The 20249-nt window shown below is 36.7% G+C and overlaps 1 protein-coding gene and 1 long non-coding RNA gene across 3 annotated transcripts in view; one reads left to right on the plus strand and one right to left on the minus strand.

Moving 5' to 3' along the window:
* Positions 1-9725, plus strand: part of LOC115298052 — a 34149-nt gene extending 24424 nt beyond the window's left edge. The window contains exons 2-3 of the long non-coding RNA XR_003911580.1: positions 3178-3300; positions 9628-9725. This is a non-coding gene — a long non-coding RNA (uncharacterized LOC115298052). The remainder of the gene's footprint in view (positions 1-3177; positions 3301-9627) is intronic.
* Positions 3379-19366, minus strand: IFI44L (interferon induced protein 44 like). Of its 2 annotated transcripts, XM_029946393.1 has the most exons (10): positions 19204-19366; positions 16326-16798; positions 15751-15799; positions 14823-15018; positions 11730-11848; positions 10297-10396; positions 7374-7545; positions 4799-4899; positions 4333-4507; positions 3379-3578 (listed from the first exon to the last, which is right to left on the minus strand). In XM_029946393.1, the coding sequence occupies exons 2-10, from the start codon at positions 16786-16788 to the stop codon at positions 3556-3558; spliced, it is 1398 nt and encodes a 465-aa protein (XP_029802253.1). In that variant the 5' UTR covers positions 16789-16798; positions 19204-19366; the 3' UTR covers positions 3379-3555. The 2 variants fall into 2 exon arrangements, with proteins under 2 accessions (XP_029802253.1, XP_029802254.1); XM_029946394.1 differs by lacking the exon at positions 11730-11848 and having other exon boundaries at positions 10297-10449; positions 19204-19364.
* Positions 19367-20249: the final 883 nt, after the last annotated feature.

A 20249-nucleotide genomic window follows, 5' to 3' on the forward strand; every position in this document is an offset into this window, starting at 1 on the left:
GGGAAAAGTAAACTTCCCTCTATTTTTTCCCTCTATTACCTTTTTAAGTCATAGAATTCCATAAATTCTACATTCAGATTCTTTCATGATCTGGACTCTCAGGAGTCTACTATGGAAGTTAAAAAAAAAATTTAAACATTGTTTCACATTTTATTCCCTCCCCCTGCCACTCTTTGGTTCAAACAGTCTTCTCAGGAGGACAATGTGAGTCATGAAGATTTGACAATCCCCTTTCTTGAGAACAGAAACACTGACTCTTTGGTTCAAACAGTCTTCTCAGGAGGACAATGTGAGTCATGAAGATTTGACAATCCCCTTTCTATGTATCTAACATTGAGAACAGAAACACTGACTGATTATCTACCTGGCACCGCAGTCTCATACACTTTGAATATGACACATGTATTTGTCTTAGTATGCTTATTTAAATTATAGTAATCTATTCACATGTGAAATACTTCCACAACAGCAAAATGGAAGACAAACAAGTTCAAAGGCTTAAATATTTTCCTTGCATTTAAATTTTTTTTTAATTTTTTTTGAGACAGAGACAGAGAGTGAGCAGGGGAGGGGCAGAGAGAGGAGGAGATACAGACTCTGAAGCAGTCTCCAGGCTCTGAGCTGTCAGCACAGGGGGCTCGAACCCACACACCAGGAGATCATGACCTGAGCCGAAGTCAGACACTTAACCAACTAAGCCACCCAGGGGCCCCTGCATTTTTTTAATTACTGCCAGATAGACATTATCATAAAATGTGCAAAAGAAATCCATTGTTTTAAAAACTTTAAAAGTTAAAAAAAATGATGACTGGGTGGCTTAGTTGATTAAACACCCCACTCTTGATTTTGGCTCAGATCATGATCTCATGGTTGTGAGCTCAAGCCCCATGTCAGCCTCCGTGCTGAGCCTGAGAGGTTCTCTCTCCCCCTCTCCCTCCGCCCCTCTTCTGCTTTCACATGCACGTGCTCATGCCCAAGCACACATTCTCTCTCTCTCTCAAAATAAATAAATAAAAATTATATTTACGACATTGTTAAACGTAGCTTGTTCTCCTTCTTCCCCATCTGTACTCCCATTCCTACAATCTCTACCTGCAGTTTTGCTTACATTATCTTTCCCTGGAGTCTGGAACAGATCAAATCCATTATGTGGGCTGTGTGGGGAAAGGATGTGAGGGGGCATGCAGCTAGATATTATGGTTCATATCTAGATTCTGATTCTATTCTAATTCTATTGTGTGGCTGACCCCTATGGTCTGCATTCTCTCCAACATCAGAAAAAAGATTTGCAAAGATTGGCAATTAGTATGCAAGTTTACATCTTCTTTAAATCGGTGGCAAATATCAGATCTACTTAAATCTACTGCCCTCCATATATTGGCCCAGAGATTCATCATCTTTGGGATGGGATTTGGGAACTTAATTCCCACAGCTTTTAGGAACATCATGAAGACTTCAACCAGCCTTGCTATCAAGTAGCAACTTTAGCATTAAATTGAGTTTTGTCATGTCAAGATGATTACTCGTCAGCTGGTCTCTGAAGCATCTGGGGCTTAGTTGAGTCTCTCAATTTCACCATATTAGATATGGATTGCCTTTAAAATTTTTTAATGTTTCTTTACTTTTGAGAGAAAGAGAGAAGAGTATGAGCAGGAAAGGGGCTGAGAGAGAGGGACACACAGAATCCGACAGCTCAGAGCCGTAAGCAGGACTTGAATTCATGAATGGTGAGATCATGACCTGAAGCGAAATCAGATGCTTAGCTGATTGAGCCACCCAGGCACCCCTGGACCTGTCTTTTTTATGAAGAAGAAACATGATAATCTTTAAAATCAGCTTTAAAAGAGACACAGGCTTACACATCACCTACCATAACAACTCTTGGTGTTTTATCAAGGTGGATGCTGGGTGAATTTGTACAATGCTACAAACTTCTGTCAGAAACAGTCCCTTTAATTTTTTTCCAGCTTTATTGAGATATAACTGTATAAACATACTCTTATGTATAGATAACAAACAGGGTTGCTGGAGAGGAGGTGGGGGAATGGGTTAAGTGGGTGAAGGGGATTAAGGAGGGTATTTGTGATGAGCACTGGATGATGTATGGAAGTGATGCATCACTAAATTCTACTCCTGAAATTAACAGTATACTATATGTTAAATAACTGGAAATAAACAAAAACTTGAAACTACAAAAAAAGTTAACTACAATTAACATTTTTAAATTAAAAAAATATAAAGAAATAAAGAAAGACTCAATAAAGTTGATTGTTTCAGACTTCATGTGTTACTCAAAAATCAGTGGACTTTACTACCAAATAAATGAATTAAACTCCCCAGGAAAAAAAAAAGATCTAATTAATATATAACATTGTGTAAGTTTAAGGTGTTCAGTGTGATGATTTGATACATATATCTATTGCACTTGGTTACCACAGTAAGGTTAGTTAAAACATCCATTACCTCAAATAGTTACCTTTTTTGTACATGTGGTGAGAATATTTAAGATCTACTCTCCTAGCAATTTTCAAGTTTAATATACTGCACTTTTAAGTCTCTGATTGTTTATCTCTCTTGATCTCTCCATTACTCTTCTTCCTTTCAGGGTCTCCATCTCCTTCATGAGGTGTTCCTCACTACCCCTTCAAACAGAGTAAAGGAGTTCCACTTTGAATATAATTTTGCATGTAGCAAAACCTTGCTCTTATCGGATTTTTGCTGACTCCATCTGAAAATTGATGAGTTACAGCCCTATTATCAGTAAAGATAATGATGGGTCTTCAATCACCTTCAATCTTCTACCCAATAATGGCTGTGGCTTGTTTTTATCCTGGATCACATGGAAACAAACACATGACTTTTTCAACTCTTGCTCCCATTTCATAACCATCCTGGCTGGAACTCTACTTCTGTTCCCCTGCATCTACTTCTGACTCTGTTCCTCAATATCTGTGACCATTCTATTCCTCCATATCTTTTAAAGACCCCATCCATCTCTTGCACTGAATCAGACTCCTGAACAGGACTTTCCAAAGACACTAATTCTGACTAAAATTATATTCAACTATTTTAATATAGGTAACTATTGAACCAAAGTATATTCATTTGAAAAATACTAAGAAATTTGGAGAAATTTATGGGTGTATCTTCTGAAATTCCTTTTTTGTTTATTACTAGTCCTACCTTCTATGTCCCCCAGAGGAATTTAGCAGTCCATCGCCTTAACCACTCGGCCACCTCATCCCACTACCCAGAGGAATTTAGAATCGTTTGGGAGCACCTTCTTACGGCCTTGCACTAGTAAGTAACATCATTTGATCACTCTACTTGGGAGACATAGCTAGGATGGTTTGGAATTCAATTAATGAAAATCAGGCATGAGGTCATTAAAGGAAGACATTTTGTTTTTTCTTTTTTGTTTTTTTTTTTTCACAGAAATAACATGTAGGTCCTTGTGAAATATCTGCTTCTTTTAATTCGCTTAAATTCATATCTTCATCCAGAGATAAGTGAAACATTCTCCCTCCTTTATGTTCATTTCTTGTCTCCAGCAGTTCAGTCTCCTCCAGTCTTCTTCTCTGTAGGGAGAAAAATTTTAAGTACATGTTATCACTCTGGGGAAGTTGGGAGGGATGCATCTTGGCAAGCATGCCTGCTCCCTGTCAGGCACCGTGCCAAGCTCTGTGAATACAGAGGTGTGTAAAATCCAAACCCTACATCCTGAAGAACTCACAATCTATTTAGGGAATTAGATATCCATGTAATCATATTTAAATTATTATTCAATGTATTAGTACTCACATAGAGTTTTAAATAAAGAGCATAGACAAATACATAAGGAGATAGTTAATTTTGCTGGGGAAGCTTAGAAAGGTGTCACAGAAATTAAAACCATAAATGGTGCAGAAATACAAAGGGTGGTCTGCATAGGGCATATCTTGGCCCACCATTGCTCAGGGTTGGCCTTTCAGCTTGAGGTACAACTGATCCTAGAAGAAACTATCAGTTATCAGGGACTGAAGGCAAAACATGAATGAAAGCAGAAGTCACAAGGAGGCTGTCAGCAGAGATTAACTCTAATCGGGGCATGCCAATCCAGGTTTGGGCCAAGTATCAGAATCAAGGCAATTGATGTCACGTGTAGAGCTGAATGCTCCTACAATTTTACCTGAAAACAAAAGAAAAAAAGAATAGAAACAAAGCACATATCCTAACATGGTTGTCAGGTCTAGAACAAGCAGAGGGGGCATCAGCCATCCTTTAAGGTAGAACTCTGGGATTTTCAAAAAGTATCCATGCTTTATAACAGGAGTGGAAAGGGAGCCAGATTACCTGTTTCCTCAAGAGACAAATCCTCTAAAATGTCATCCGCTACCCGTAACATCTGCCTCAGCACAAAGAGGATCAGAGTGTCCTTTAAAGGGTCCAGCTCCAACTCTGATGCATAATTTTCAACCATAAAGATATTATAGGTAGGAATATCTAGCATTTTGCTGACTTCTATTATCTGTGGAAAAATTAATGAGCATAACATATCTGAAAATAGTCTAAACTCAAATATAATTCAAGAAAGAAACTGAAAAATCAATAGCTTGGTAAGTTCTCTTCTGAATATAATTATAACGCAGATAATTATTGTTTTAAAGTAGGACATAAACTTGAATTAACCAGGCAATTGATCCACTTTTTCATTTACCTGTGCATTCATAGTGTAGACACACCCACACACAAACACACACACACACACATTCAATATGATACTATTACAATAATGCCTGGTTAGAAATATGCTATTTACCTGGCTTTGGGAAGTCATGGATTTATCCATGTTTAAAAAGTTGTCTTGAAGAGTTTTACTGCAATTATTCATTTTAGTAAGCAATACCACTTGTGCTATACCTATATCAAAGACAAAAATCAGTTATTTTGTATCATAAACATCTACCTGTCAACAAGGCAATTCAGTATGTGTGAAAGCAGATCTCTGTGGGGTCAAGATTTATAGAATGAAATATCCCCAGCAAATGGCAGTAAGGAACCTGACGTTCTTCTAAGAGGAGATAAAATCTTTTCTTCCAACATGAGATATCATTGCTAAATGCAACTGAATTCACACTACATTGCAATCACCTACTATTCCAAATAGTGTGTTTTAAAGTGATCAGGTGTTGCAGGGGCGGGGGGCGGGGGTTGCTGGATATTGAAGAGTAAAAAGGACCCCAGAAAGTGAAGAAGGTTGTGTGAGAGAATTTGTAAAAACAAAGCACACTGATTTCACAATTCTACCAAGGACTTCTTGCCCTCTCCCAATCAGCTGCTAACTGAATCAAAGGTCTCTTTAGTAAACACTCGCTTCCCCAGGAAAAAATATTATAAAACTAAAATTTCCAAATGCCATTCAAGGACGCTCCCGAGACTTCTTTACAAGAGCTTTTAGTATTGTCCCCTTACATGAGTCTTAGGTTTGTGATTCCTATTACAGAATGAATGCTTTTGCCATCTCCTTTCATTCAAGTCCCAGAGGAATTACTAGCAAAGTTGGCCAATTAAAACCTGGCTTGTGTTGCTGGCAGTTCTCAATTGACACATATTAATTTCTTTTCAACTTCTGGTAAAATGCAATTCTTCTCTTTCAAAATTAATGCAATATCTTCTTCGAGGCTCTAAGTTAGCCCAGTTAGATGCATAAAGCATTTCCACCCAGCATGTCCTTGAAAAAAAATCATTTCAAACCTTAGCACTTCTGTAATTCAATCTTATCTGAAATCCACCGTGATTTTAGAGCTGTTAAATGCTTATGCAGACAGTCCCTGACTTCTAATGGCTTAGGCTTAAGATTTTTTGACTTTATGACAGTGCAAAGCGTTATAATTTGGGTAGAAACCACACTTCAAATTTTGAATTTTGATCTTTTCTGTGGCTAGCAATATGCAGTATAGTACCTCTTGGGGTGCTAGGCAGAGGTGGTGAGTGACAGTCAGCCACGTGAACACAGGGTAAACAACTTACATACTTACACCCATGAACCATCTGTTTCTCATTTTTCCCACAGCCTTCAATAAATTATATGAGATATTCAACACTGTATTATAAAATAGACTTTGTGTTAAATGATTTTTCCCAGCCGCAGGGCAATGTAAGTGTTCCCAGCATGTTTAAGGCAGGCTAGGCTAAGCTACGATGTTTGGTAGGTTAGGTGTATTAAGTGCATTTTCAAGTTACAATGAGTATTGGGACATAAACCCATTGTAAACTGAAGCCGATCTGTATATGCTTACATACTTACACTGAGTACATCTAAGGTCTAGATTCAGAACTTATTTCCATTCTACAGGAGACTAAAATTCAGTGCGCTTAAGTTAACTTTCTCAAGATGAAAATTATGACTATTAAAAAAACCTAGATTTACTTTGTCACTAAAACAATCTTCTGTAAATAAAACTGCATGCTTTTTTCAGAAACCTATCTTAAATGATCTCTCTATTGGTATACTAAACAAAGGGCAGAGACACTGCCCAGGATCCCACTCCAGATGCAGTGACCCCACAATAGGGTGGGATCCAAAAAATACAAACTCTTTCTCAAGGAATGAAGGGATTGTGCCCCACATCAGGCACCCAAAGCTGGAGGCTGACACCAGAAAGACAAAATGTCTGGTCTTGAAAACCAACGGGGATTAAGACCACGAGAATCACAGAACTATAAAGAACACAGATCCAATCTTAAGGGCACCCATACAAACCCAATCGCCCTGACATTCAGTGAGAAAGCAACAGACTGAAAAGCACCCACACCATAAATGAGGGCAACCCACATAACTACTTTTAAATTTACACATGTGATAAAATAGCACAGAGCTACACACACACACATAACAGTGGCAGTTTCCTGGTTTTGATTTTCCTGGTCAGGTCACATAATGTGAGGAGGGGACTTGCCTATCTAGCCACTGGAAAATCACACGTGACAAAAAATATGTAAATGATCTCTGTCTGCTATTGCTAGTAACAAGCCTAGGACTCAGAAATTCAGTAAAAGGTCCATAGGACCTCTCTGTACTCTCTTTGCAACTTTCGGTGAATCCGTAATTATTTTAAAATAAATTTTTAAAAATTTTTAAAATGTTCTTATTTATTTTTGAAAGGCAGAGAGAGGCAGAGCACAAGTAGGAGGAGGGGCAGAGAGAGAGGGAGACACAGCAATCTGAAGCAAGCTCCAGGCTCTGAGCTGTCAGCACAGAGCCCAACTTGGAGCTCGAACACTCTAACTGCGAGATCATGACCTGAGCCGAAGTCGAACACTTAACTGACTGAGCCTCCCAAGTGTCCCTCAAAATAAAGGGTTTGTTTTTTAATAAGGACAACGAGACTCACCACACTTTAAGACCTCTTTTTGAACTTGTTTGAACTTTGCCACCATCTTAGAGGAGAGATCATCAATAGAGTTGATATCTAAGACATAAGCCACACAGTGAATCCTGTCCTTCAGTGATGGAGAGGCGATGAAGGTAGGATGGTCGGGTCTAATTGGTTTATGGGGGTTAAACTGTTACAGAAACATAAGGTAACATTTAGAGAGTCTTTGCTGAATTCGTTAAAACATATTTCATGCTTGAAATGCAACTACCACTAACCTCCAAGCCAAAACTTCCCCGCTTGTCACTCTTTCCCCAGGTTAATTAGTAGTCCTGTGCCCATCCTTCCTCTCTGCTTGGAGTGTAATGTTATTATATCTTTCTTATAGAAAAACCACTTCATTGCTTTGGCAAAAATTATAATTATCCATACTTTACATTATCCATAATAGAACTATTTCAGAAAAATACAAATAATGTTTATTTAAAAAGTTAACTTCAGAGGCTCCTGGGTGGCTCAGTTGGTTGAGCATTCCACTCTTGATTTCAGCTCAGGGCATAATCTCATGGTTCGTTAGATCGAGCCCCATAGTCAGCTCCACAATGACAGCACAGAGCATACATGGGATTCTCTTCTGTCTCTCTGTCTCTCTCTCTCTCTCTCTCTCTGCCCCTTCCCCACTCCTGTGTGCACATGCACCCTTGCACACATGCTCTCTCTCAAAATAAATAAATATATTTTTTTAAAAAAGCTAATTTCAAATCCCAGTCTCTGGAAAAAAAAATGAACATTGACATTGATTACACATTATTTAAGACTTTTGCATTTTGCATACTTAAATGGACTGATGGACAGAGGAGAAAAAAGGAGAGGGAAAAATGCCATTTAAAATAAAATGCTATAGGGGGCACCTGGATGGCTCAGTCCATTAAGCCTCAGACTTCAGCTCAGGTCATGATCTTGTGAGTTAGTCAGTTCAACCCCCATATGGGGTTCTGCTTTCAGCACTGAACCCACTTCAGTCCTCTGTCTCCCACTCTCTGCCCCTCCACTACTCACACACTCTCTCTCAAAAATAAATAAACATTTAAAATAGATAATAAAATAAAATATAAAATAAAATAAAATAAATAAAATAAAATGCTATAGGAGCACTTGGTTGGCTCAGTCCAAAGAGCATGCAACTCAACCTCAAGGGTGTGAGTTTGAGCCCCATGTGAGGTGTACAGATTACTAAAAAAATAAATTAAAAAATAAAAAATGAAATACTATAACTTCTTTAATTTTATAGAAGAAAAAGAAACTAAAGTGAAACAGAAGAAAAATCCCAAATTCCAAGTTAACATCTTCATGCCACAAAACAATAATCTCTCTAAGATTAAGAAAATGGATTTAGGGGCGCCTGGGTGGCTGAGTCGGTTAAGCATCTGACTTTGGCTCAGGTCATGATCTCACAGTTCGTGGGTTTGAGCCCTGTGTTGGGTTCTGTGCTGACACCTCAGAACCAGAAGCCTGCTTCAGATTCTGTGTCTCTCCCTCTCTCTGACCCTCTCCTGTTCGTACTGTCTCTCTCTGTCTCTCAAAAATAAATAAAAAACATTTTTTTAAAAAGCAGATTTAAAAATACAATACAGGGCTAGGTTCATTATTTTTTAACTATATGTTTCGATGCTGAACTGAGCTGATTGCCTCTGTTGTGAAAAAGGAAGGAGGTAGTAGGTTTGGGGGTTCTCCTATCTCTCTGCTCTGTTCCACCTCCTTATGTCTCATGTCTCCTTAAATTGTGAGGGTAAGAATTATGTCCTTAGTCAACTATGTATTTCTTTTTTTTTTAATGTTTTATTTATTTTTGATACAGAGAGAGACAGAGCATGAGAGGGGGAGGGGCAGAGAAAGAAGGAGACACAGAACCGGAAGCAGGCTCCAGACTCTGAGCTAGCTGTCAGCACAGAGCCTGACGCGGGGCTCGAACCCACGAACCTGAGATCTGACCTAAGCCGAAGTCAGAGGTTTAAACAACTGAGCCACTCAGGTGCCCTCAACTATGTATTTCAACCAACATAGTATCTGGCACAAATTAGGTTTTTAATAATGTTTTTTTTAATATATAAGTACACAGTTAAGGTTCTCAACCAAGCACAACTGAGAGGTGACAAAAGTCACTGTTTAGAAATTGAGGCTGATTGTATCATACCAAATGCCTAAAAGAAAGGTGATAATAATGGTTGACTTTTTGAGAATTTAAGATACATCCTCTCATTTACCTCCTCAGGCACTCTACGAAATGGGCATTATTAATACCTACATTTTACACATAAAAAGGTAAGACTTTCAGAGACAAATATGTAACTTCTTTATGGGTACACATCTAATTAGTGGCAAAGCCAACTTTTGGATATAGGCACTTCGGTAGCATTTACGGGTGAAACATAAATACTTATCACACTTAGACAAAAATTGGTTAATTGTTACAATATTTTGTCTAAGTGATCAAAAAAGTGCATGAGGTTAAACTACTACTTTTCTATTTATTTTACATTATTGTAAAGAGTGATATAAGAACAATCATCTGAACTTTTTCTGGATTCTGTATCAGTAAAATACTGCTGTTAGCTATATTTCTTTATTTGTTTCTTTTTGTTTTTCTGAGATTACCTTATATTTGTTTTAAGTAATCTCCATGCCCAGCGTGGGGCTCACACTCAGAACCCTGAGTTCAAGAATCTTAAGTTCTACCAACTGAACCAGCCAGGCACCCCAGCCTATATTTCTTAATGCCACAGAAAATAAGTTCCTCTACTTTATTTATATGAATAGTTATTCATTTAAAGAAGAGAAGTGTTCGCAACAGTAGAAATTGCCTTATGGGGGTAAAAAAAAAATTAACAAAGAGCATTGATGGAAATGATTTAAAAGGTTTTCGAGATTCGAGAATTCTTACCTCATATCTGTCTGGGACGCAGCCTTTTAAGATGTGGGGTATGTCATCCACACACAATCCTACTCCCTCTTTCTCATGTAGCCCCATGGAGTCACAAAACCTAAATGCCAGAGATTTGCCATTGTTCCCATCTTTCACAGAATATATCCTATACTATAAAACAAAGTATATTAAATGTAAAAATTCATTCTTCAACTAGCATTCAAGACATGACAATAGGATGAACATAGGATGATTAATATTTTAAAACTGTGATCCTCACAATTATGGAGAAGAGGCACATTGTATAGAAGCCATTGACAGTTCAGTGGAAGTTCTGTAAGATGTGCATGTGCTATTTCATACATTTTCTTTTGTTTTACTGCTCCTAAGGCTAGCAATATGGTAAGTGTGTGCCCCTTATACAGTAATCTTACTTTTGGTAGTGTCAATCTAAGTCAATTTAATTATTGAAGAGACAGAGTAAGTGCATTCTAGATATCATCCTAGAAAACACTTCCCATATAATGAATATTATGTATAATTAAGTATTGCTGCTTGGTTTTCTTTTTTTTCCATTTAGATGGGCATTGTGTTTTAAACAAAACCATTTTTTAAATTGAAGCTATATTAAGGTAGAAATTTGGAGTGTTTTGATTTTTCTGGCACTCATAATCAAGACTAAGTTTGAGGTTGGACCTGTATTCATAATTGGCAATATTTTAAGGAACAAGTAAGAAATGGAAGGCAGGTGAAGATATAAAACTCTAGAATCCTTAAATGTGCTGTAAAACTATTGTAGATGTCACTGGATTTTACCAGGTAATATCCTTTCTTCTTTTTTTCCATCTACTGTGGCTTTTCAGTTAAAATTTTGTTTATAAAAGAAATTTGTTTATTACAGCTCTAAAAAAAATAAATAAATAAAACTGTGATCCTCAAACATTTTGGTCTCGGTATCACCTGATCCTGATCTTAAAAAATTATTGAGAATCTTGGGGCTCCTGCGTGGCTTAGTCGGTTGAGCATCTGACTTTAGCTCAGGTCATGACCTCACGGTTCATGAGTTCGAGTCCCATGTTGGGCTCTGTGCTGACAGCTAGCTCAGAGCCTGGAGCCTCTCTTCAGATTCTGTGTCTCCCTTTCTCTCTGACCCTCCCCTGCTTATGCTGTCTCTCTCTCTCTCTCTCTCTCTCTCTCTCTCTCACACACACACACAAATAAATAAAACATTTAAAAAATGTTTCAATTATTGAGAATCTCAGAGATAATTTTATTTATGTAGATTATAGCTACTAATATTTAACATATAAAAACTGAAACTGAAATAATTTTAAATATTTCTTAAATCATTTTAAAATACAATTATGAATTTATTGCATGTTAACCCAAGTAACATTTTTACAAAAAAAAATTACTTTCCAAAAACATTTAAAACAGCAGGATCAATTTACTTTTTACAATGCTCCTTAGTATCTGGATTAATAGAAAATAGCAGGATTCTCATATCTGCTTCTGAATTCAGTCTGTTGTGATATATCATTTTGGTTGAAGTATATGAAGAAAATCCAGTCTCACGTATATATGTAAAGGAAAAAGAGCATTTAACAGCTTTCAGAAAATTGTGGATATTCCTCATTAATAATGTATCAAAACTTAACAAGTGATAATTTTTCAAAGGTTAACTGCAAGGTGGAATCTGTGATATTTTCATACTCAGTTACATTAAATTCATTGATCTATCTTACACTTTGAATATATTTTGTATCCATGCATAACTTAGTAACTTGGTGCATTTGTTCATTTGAAAATATTGGTTCACTGGCTTAGCTAGATCTTCCAGATATTGGCACATTTCAGCCAACAATATTAAAACATCATGTTTGTTACTACCACCGCTAATCTTATCAGATAAGTCTTTAAGTCTTGGGAAGTTATGAAGCTAAAAGTGGTAGATACAAGCTTCCCAAAGTTGTAATTTTTTTCTTTAAAACTCAAATGTTACCACTGGCAACAAACATTGTTAGCTGGTTGTTTTTCTTGCAATGACTGATATGCTCACTTAGTGCATTTTCCATGAATTTCCACTGACTAGCGAAGTGTAAATAAGCAAGTCTGCCAGTTGTCTTCTTAATTAAAAGTGATGTTACATGAGAAAAGTTCAGCTCAGAACTCAATCACATCAGGTTTTTGCTCAAGAACCACCACATTTTGGGATGCCTTAGAAACCCTTTATCTATATTCCCATTTCATCACACAAAATATTAAAATGTGTTCTCAAAAATTCAGTTTAAATAAAATCCACAGTTGTTACTTATTCATCAATTACATTCTTAAGTGACAGCATTTTGTTTGTTTTTTACTGCATGCTGAGTGGTAGAAAGGAGCACAATGATTACTAATAGAGTTTGGTGCCATTGCTTGATTTATGCAAAGGTGCCGGCCAACAAATAAAACTACATTTACATTATAAGTTCAAGTGTCAATACACTACAAAAAAGCAAAACCATCTTAGCATTGTTATAAGAATAATGTTAAACTTACAGATCCCATAAAACTCTCTCAGGGACACTCAGGGGTCTACAAACCTCACTTTGAGAAGCTCTGCTTTGACGAATCTTTACAAAATAAACACACTCAATCCAATCCCAAGAGTATTTCTCAGAACTCTAAAATATCTTTATTGGTCAAATATACTTCCAAATAGAGACAACTATGGAAGATTAGGAAGAATTACAAAGAAAAATGCTACTTACAGATACCAAACAACACTTGAATCCCAATTCTCCCATTCCAAACCTGGAAGTAGAGAACCCCTCTAGGACCTATTGTAATCAGTAATGGAGTCAAAAACTCCCATTGGTCCATAAATCCAATGCCTAGGAGCAATACCATTGGATATTTTGATCTAAGTAAATGGTACTTACTGGTACCTCCAGTAAAGAATTAACACAAAGCAGTAGAGTCATACTTTTAAACTACATTGTATGATTTTAAAATCAATAGGCACATTTATAGTTTTCATTAATCTGTTGCCTTCACACACTTAATTCTTCAAAGAGAAGGGTCTTTGAGAAATGAAATATTTCTTCCTTGGGGCACCTGTGCATCTCAGTCAGTAAAGCATCTGATTCTTGATTTCAACCCAGGTCATGATCTCAAGTTTGGTGAGATTGAACCCTGCCTCAAGCTCCGCACTGACAGCACAGAACCTGCTTGGAATCTCTCTCTCTCTCTCTCTCTCTCTCTCTCTCTCTTCTCTTCTCTTCTCTTCTCTTCTCTTGTCTCTCTCTCTCTCTCTCTCAAAATAATAAATAAATAATTTAAAAAATATATTGTTTCCTTGATAAATATTATTTCCCATATCCCTTCAGTTTATATAGTAGTATTTGCATTTCATCTGGACTTTAGGATCTACATCTTAAGGAGAGAAGCTCTGTCCTGATGAGTACCTCTATTATAGCTCCTATCACAGTGAATAGTACTTATTTGCTTATTACCTACATTGAAATCCCTGAGTAAAAAGACCAAGTATTTAGGTCTTTATGGCCAACACAATATTTAACAAACAGAAACATTTCCATCAATGCTTAATGGATTGAACTGCTGTTGCTGTATCTTATCTTAGCTTCTGAGACTAGACTAATCTATCAAAATAAAACCAAACAGAATCTAGCCAACATCAAGAAATAAAATGTGTTTCTTGAAAATCATAGAAAACACTTTCAGTTATTAAATGTGACACAAAACTAAATGAGATGCCTCTGTCTTACACAAAATTTTGTACAGTGTACAGCATATTTTTAATCAGAAGATGACAATATTAGGTTGTAGCAATCAATCACAGAGAAACACAATTTGATTATGAAATGTCCTATTAATTCCCTTTAATCTTTTCATTTGATTGTATGACATTGAGAAGCACAGAATGGAAGAAAGTTTTTCCACAATAATTTGTAGGTCTTTGGAGTAACAGTCTTAAAAATGTTATTAGTACTTATATTTGTTTACAAATAGGATTTCATTTGTAGGAGCATTGATAGATTTACCCTTTGAAGGTTGACTCACCAAAGTGAATTGCTGTCTTGCTTTTCATGATCATTTCTTATAAAATGGTTTTGTAAAATGGAAAAGTATTGTAATACATAATTTTCATTATTTTATTACAAAAAAAGAGAAAATAATTTCAATCCAGGTAAAACCATGTGAGACATCAGAAAAAAAAACACATTTCAAGTATAACGGACAAAGACTGACACAAAATTTTTAAAATTTTAGTGTTGTATTCTATAAGTTTAAGCATCCTTCTCAGTTATAGGAAGAAACTGAGAAGTGTGCATAAACATGGAAAGCCTCTCAGTAAAACACAACTCAAATGGAGGCAATTCTGATTCAACTTTTACTCCTGTTTTACATTTGGTTTAGCATTTAATTGCTTGTAGGTTAGAAGGAGGTTAACGTTCCTAAAGAAAATGGCAAAGAAATGAACAAATCTAATAGTTGTAATCGATAAAACAAAACCCTCAGGCAATCCTTAAGTAACTTACCTGTTCAGTAATGCTGGTGTAATCAGACCCCACTATCGCTTGGCGAATCAGACGGCCTTGGAAAACAGACTTCACTGAATTGATAAAACTGGACTTTCCAGATCCAACTGGCCCCAGCAAGAGAATACAAATTTCTGAAATCAAGTCTACGTTGGGCTTGAAGGTTCTGAGCTCTGCTAGAAGTTGATTCCTGTGCCTGTGAAATAACATGCAGAACTTGAAACAGCCAAACCCCCATAGGAACAGTGTGATTCTCCTGGACCTTATTTCCTTCCCTGTACAAGTATGTTTTGATTACTTACATAATATTTGGGCATTAACGTCTCTCATCTGATGTGAAATGGTCTATGGTTATGCATTTTGTGCTTGAAGAAATGCATTTATCTATATCTTAATAAAGCTAAACATTCACCAGCAACAAAATCACTGTTAAACTATTAGCCTTGATGACACAAGTCAGAGAAATATCAAAAACACTGCAGATGTGTGCTATTTCAGTAGTAATATTATGTTAAGGAGAAATAAAACATATGCAACACAGGTATTTATCTATAAATTGGGGAAAGGAGGTTTGTTTTTAACACTTACTGAAATTCCCCAAAACACTTTATTTTTAAGGAAAGGCTTCAAAGGAATTATCTGAAATAGTCATCTAGACCATTCTGTCTGGAAAACTTTAAATCTAGTCAGTCCAAAGTGAAAAATAAAGTCAAATCGTTGTCAGGTGGGTTTTTAAAGGTTCACAGTTGGTAGTGATTCTGTTTTTGCTGTTGCTGTAAATTGCCTCAAAGATATTACTTAAATAATATTGTAATTCGTTTTTATCACCCAAGTTACATGATTTTTATTTGACTATTTCATTTCCAATGTCATTTATAGAAGTGTTCTAAATAAAGTGAGTAATAGATAGTCCAAGAACCTAACTTACTTTGTGGCTCTTGTTATCTTGCTCACATAGGTTGTATCATCCTCAATTCCTGTAAGGAATAAACATAGCATAATACATTTTCTAACTTGTCTGACTAAATATACCCAAGTCAACCTTTTAAATGGGGCAGCGAGTCTGCTTATAGAAGCAAGGGCTGAGCTGTCCATTAGGAGTTGGGGTTGGCAACCTAATGAGAAGAGAAGGGAATATTATTCCCCCATCCACCGAGGATAATTACCTTACTTTGGAAACTCTCAGGTATGTATACGTAGAAGTCCTAGAGCTGGCACAAAAGGTGTCATGTGTCAGAATAACCCCCCACTCTCGCTTGCTCTCCATCTTCATCTGTCCACTTACACTTCTCAGCTTACTGTCCTCAAAGCTGCCTATACCTTCCGGGTGATACCTCATAACCTTTATGCTTCCCGGGTTACATTTTAAAGTTTATGAAAGAGAAATCTGGTAGCATGAAATCTGATTATTCCTCTCATTTTTCCTTGTTCTTGTAGCTCAATGATGACCAACAAATAAAGAAAGACTAGAACCACAATGTAGGATTATCTCATATAACATACCTTCAACTCGAAAAACTTCACATTCATTAAATTTGAAGTCAGAAGAGGCATATACTCCTAATTTATACTGTAATGAACTATCTATAGAAAGTTCGGCTTTGCTTGGGTCTATACAGAACATAGTTTGATCAAAGGAACAAAATGTCAGTTTCCCAGAAGTAATTTTCACTTCTGCCTCTAGAACTGCCGTTGTAATTTTCATAGCGTCATGTCTTTCAAGCACAAAACAGAAGGAGGATACTGGCTCTCTAAACTCATTGGCTTCAGGATAATGCCCAGGTATAAAGACCCCAATAATCTTATAAAAATTGTAAACTACTGTTACAGTAGATCCCTGAAGTTGGCACTTATCAAACAAATGTCTGTGGGCACTAGACGTAGAAAGAAGCCTCAAGGAAACGTTCCCAAGCAGCTTTTGTAGACTTTTCTTCTCATTCCACGTCAATTTGGTTGTCACTGCCATGGTTCTGTGTCTGATAGAAAAACAATAATAGGCTAGTTAGCATATCATAGTGGTTTAAGGCACAGATTTCTGCTTCTTTTAGTTCCAGTGCATTATATTTTTTCTCTCCCGATTAAAACACATTGTTGTATTACACAGTAAAAAAAAATGGAGATAGAACATTAGTAGGTAGATATGAAAAAAACCCAGATAATTTAGAAATAAAAAATATCATTAAATTTTTTAAGCCAGTAGTCAAGTGGACAACTATATAAAGAATAAAGTAAACATTAATAAATTAGAACATGGGTTTACAAACTTTTTCCTAATGACAGACAGTAAATTTTTAGCCTTTGTGGGACATATAGTCTCTGCCATAATTAACTCAATGTTGTCAATATAATGCAAAAACATAGATGATATGTAAACAAATGGGCATGACTATGCTCCAATAAAGCTTTTTTTTTTTTTTTTTTTACAAAACCAGGTGGGTGGCACACAGGCCATGGTTTGCCAACACATGGAATTAGGAGATAGAAAAGAGGAATCTATACACAAAACAGTTCACAAAGAAACAAATATGAGAGGACTTAACAGATATGGAGATCCCACAGAGGCAGGACAGACCATGAGCCGTCATGCCAATTCTTTCAATGAGAAAAATGAGAACAGGATAAACTGTAATATATATGTGGGGGGGGGGGGTGGATGTGTATGTGTGTGTGGGTGTGGGTGGGTGTGGGTGTGTGTATATAAGTGCATTGACGCAAATAACAAAGGAGTGAAGACTATGTCCTTGACTAAGATTTGGAAGAGAAGTGAAGACAGTGAGGGAAGCTTGGCATTTGGGAGCACATTTCCCTGAGGAGCATCTGTTGACTTTAGAAGAGGTGCCCGAGATGCTGAGAAGTTAGGCAAAACTTTTGTTAGACTCACAGAGCTAGGGGAATATAGCCCAAGAAGTAGGATGCCTTGGCAACCTTCCTCCCAAGCTGTGGGCAAGGATTCTGAAGACCTACAGAGAAGAATAAAGGGTGGACGAAAACTGGACAAACTTAATTCCATCTCCTGGGAATTTCAGTCTATGAGTAGGTTCACATACGTGAAGATTGCCCGTGCCTCTAGTTGTAAGGCAGAGGCAAAAATAAATCTTGGCTGGATGAAGAGAATATTTTTCTAGCTTCAAATTATCCCCACAATGTTTTTTATATTTAGTGACTCACATTCATCAGAAACACAAAGGAGGAAATGAAACAACATGAGAGAATACCAAGAGAAAAAGCAAAACACAGAAATAAACCCACACTCTTTATTTGTTTTGTTTTTCTAGATTCCACACATAAGAGAAATCAGATGGTACTTTTCTGACTTATTTCATGTACCATAATACCCTCCAGATCTATCTAGATAGCATTTTACATCAAACAAGAGTCCAGCAATACCAAGTTGCTACTGCAAATGACCTAACTCATCCTTTTTATGGCTGAGTCATATTCCAGTGCATGTGTGTGTGCGCATGCGTGTGTGTATGTGTACCCCACATCTAATGGAAAAATAGTCTTTAATGGAAAGTAGTCAAAGTATACAAAGACATTTATAGATGATGTAACTTGAATGAACTATAAACATATGAAAAAAATGTTCAACTGTTCTAGAAACAGAGAGCTGTAAATTAAACAATAATGAGATAGCATTTTATATCAAACAAGAATCCAGCAATACCAAGTTGACCCAGATATGAAGATTCAGTAATAGTCACATTGTTTTTGATGGACATACATCATTTTGAAGAGCATGACAGCTTTGTTTAGGATGAACTAGAAGACCGGATGTACAAATTTTGGCATATTCACACAATGAAATACTAAAGAGCATGAAGTGACTAAACTAGACCTATTTGTATCAACATTGATAAAGCTCAAAAGATTAAGCAAGTTGAGAATGATACACTTAGTGTGATATCGTTTCCATAAACTGTTAACACAAAGCAATACTAGAGATCATGTTGAGATACTTAGGTATATATGGCAAAAGTATAAAAACAAGCACAACAGTAATTATACCAGAGTCTGGATAATATTTCCCTCTGGCGAAGAAGGGAAGAGAAAGGAGTATATAGGAGAGTTCCAGAGAACGTCAACATTATCTGTAATGCTTTTGTTTTTTTTCAGGGGGAAAAACCTCCTCTAATTAGATAAAGCAAGTCATCTGAAAAATCTGATAGCACTGTGTGAGATGACACTGGAATTCATTTACTTTCTAGTGTTCTCTGTACTTAAAATTTTCATGTAAAAAACACAACAAATGAAAGAGAAAAGTGTGATAATTAACAGCAATTTTACACTGAAATTCTCTTTCAAAGAACGGAAAACAGGCAATTTCCTTTACACACAGCTGAGGAAGCACTATATGGCAAAAAAAAAAAAAATCACTTACCTCCTTTTAAGAGTTGGATGGAGCTTAAATGCAGTGTGATGGATCCAGCAGCCACGGTTTGGAGACAGAAGGTTCTGCTGAGATCTGTGGCATCTGTGTTTGAAAGACAGGAAAGTGAAACTCAGCAGCAATCAGCTACCAGCATGCCGACATCATTAGGTTTCTTTTTCCTGGTTAGAGAGGAAGAGACAGAGAAAAGGAAAAAGAAACTAAGATTTCTGCCAAACCCATCAGAAAGATCTTTGGTCCCTTCTGCAGCCCACATGTAGGCACGCATGGAATGACAATTAATAAAAACTGCAATAAAATTCATAGCCAACGTTTCTGCACATTTTACTATGTGCTTGGCACTGTGCAACTTCTTGCATTTCCTAATTTCTTCTCAAAACAATCTCATACAGTAAGCGCTCCTGGTACCTTTATTTCTCAAAGTATGCAGATGAATCGTAAGTATACAAATTAATTCGTCTAACAGAGTGGTAGCACTGGCTGGGATTTAAAACTGGCTTTCTGCACTGGAACACGCAGATGAAAATCTGACTCTTCCTGAATTCACTTCTAAGGCAGTGCATAGCCTCTTTTCCCATTTACACATTCAGTCATTCAACAAAGGCTTAGACCTGGGGAAGGATAATGCTGAGTAAGACAAAAATAGTTCCCCCAAATCATACGGTGTGCACAGACAGGTGTATTAGGTGTTCCAAATGCTGCAAGAGGAGTAAAATCAAGATCCCGTGGGACCGGGGGCACTGTGGACTCACCCAGTCTCGGGCACTAGTAAAAGCTAGCAAAGCCAAGTTTAGACTAAGACACGAAGTTGTAGATCACGAAGAAATTTCCTTCTTTCCTCCAAGGTTTTTCTAGGAATTTGACTGACCTGAGACAGATCAACAGAAGGAAAACACGAAGTTTTATTATGTGTGCCTGGAGGCCCAGTCATAATATTGAGACCCAAAGGATGACAAAGCAGGCAGGTTTTATACAATTTAGACAAAAAGACAATCAGTCAGTGAGAATTTTATATTATAAAGAAAACAGATGTTTGG

Source organism: Suricata suricatta, chromosome 8 (genome assembly GCF_006229205.1).
Source record: "Suricata suricatta isolate VVHF042 chromosome 8, meerkat_22Aug2017_6uvM2_HiC, whole genome shotgun sequence".
NCBI classification, from domain to species: Eukaryota; Metazoa; Chordata; class Mammalia; order Carnivora; family Herpestidae; genus Suricata; species Suricata suricatta.

Excerpts from the sequence above, each read along its gene's own strand:
- IFI44L (XM_029946393.1), bottom strand. The coding sequence starts at position 16,788 with ATGGCAGTGACAACCAAATTGACGTGGAATGAGAAGAAAAGTCTACAA. Across the intron at positions 7,546-10,296 it reads GCGTCCCAGACAGATATGAG|TTTAACCCCCATAAACCAAT; the intron begins GTAAGAATTCTC and ends TTTCTGTAACAG. Across the intron at positions 4,508-4,798 it reads CCATGACTTCCCAAAGCCAG|ATAATAGAAGTCAGCAAAAT; the intron begins GTAAATAGCATA and ends ATTTTTCCACAG.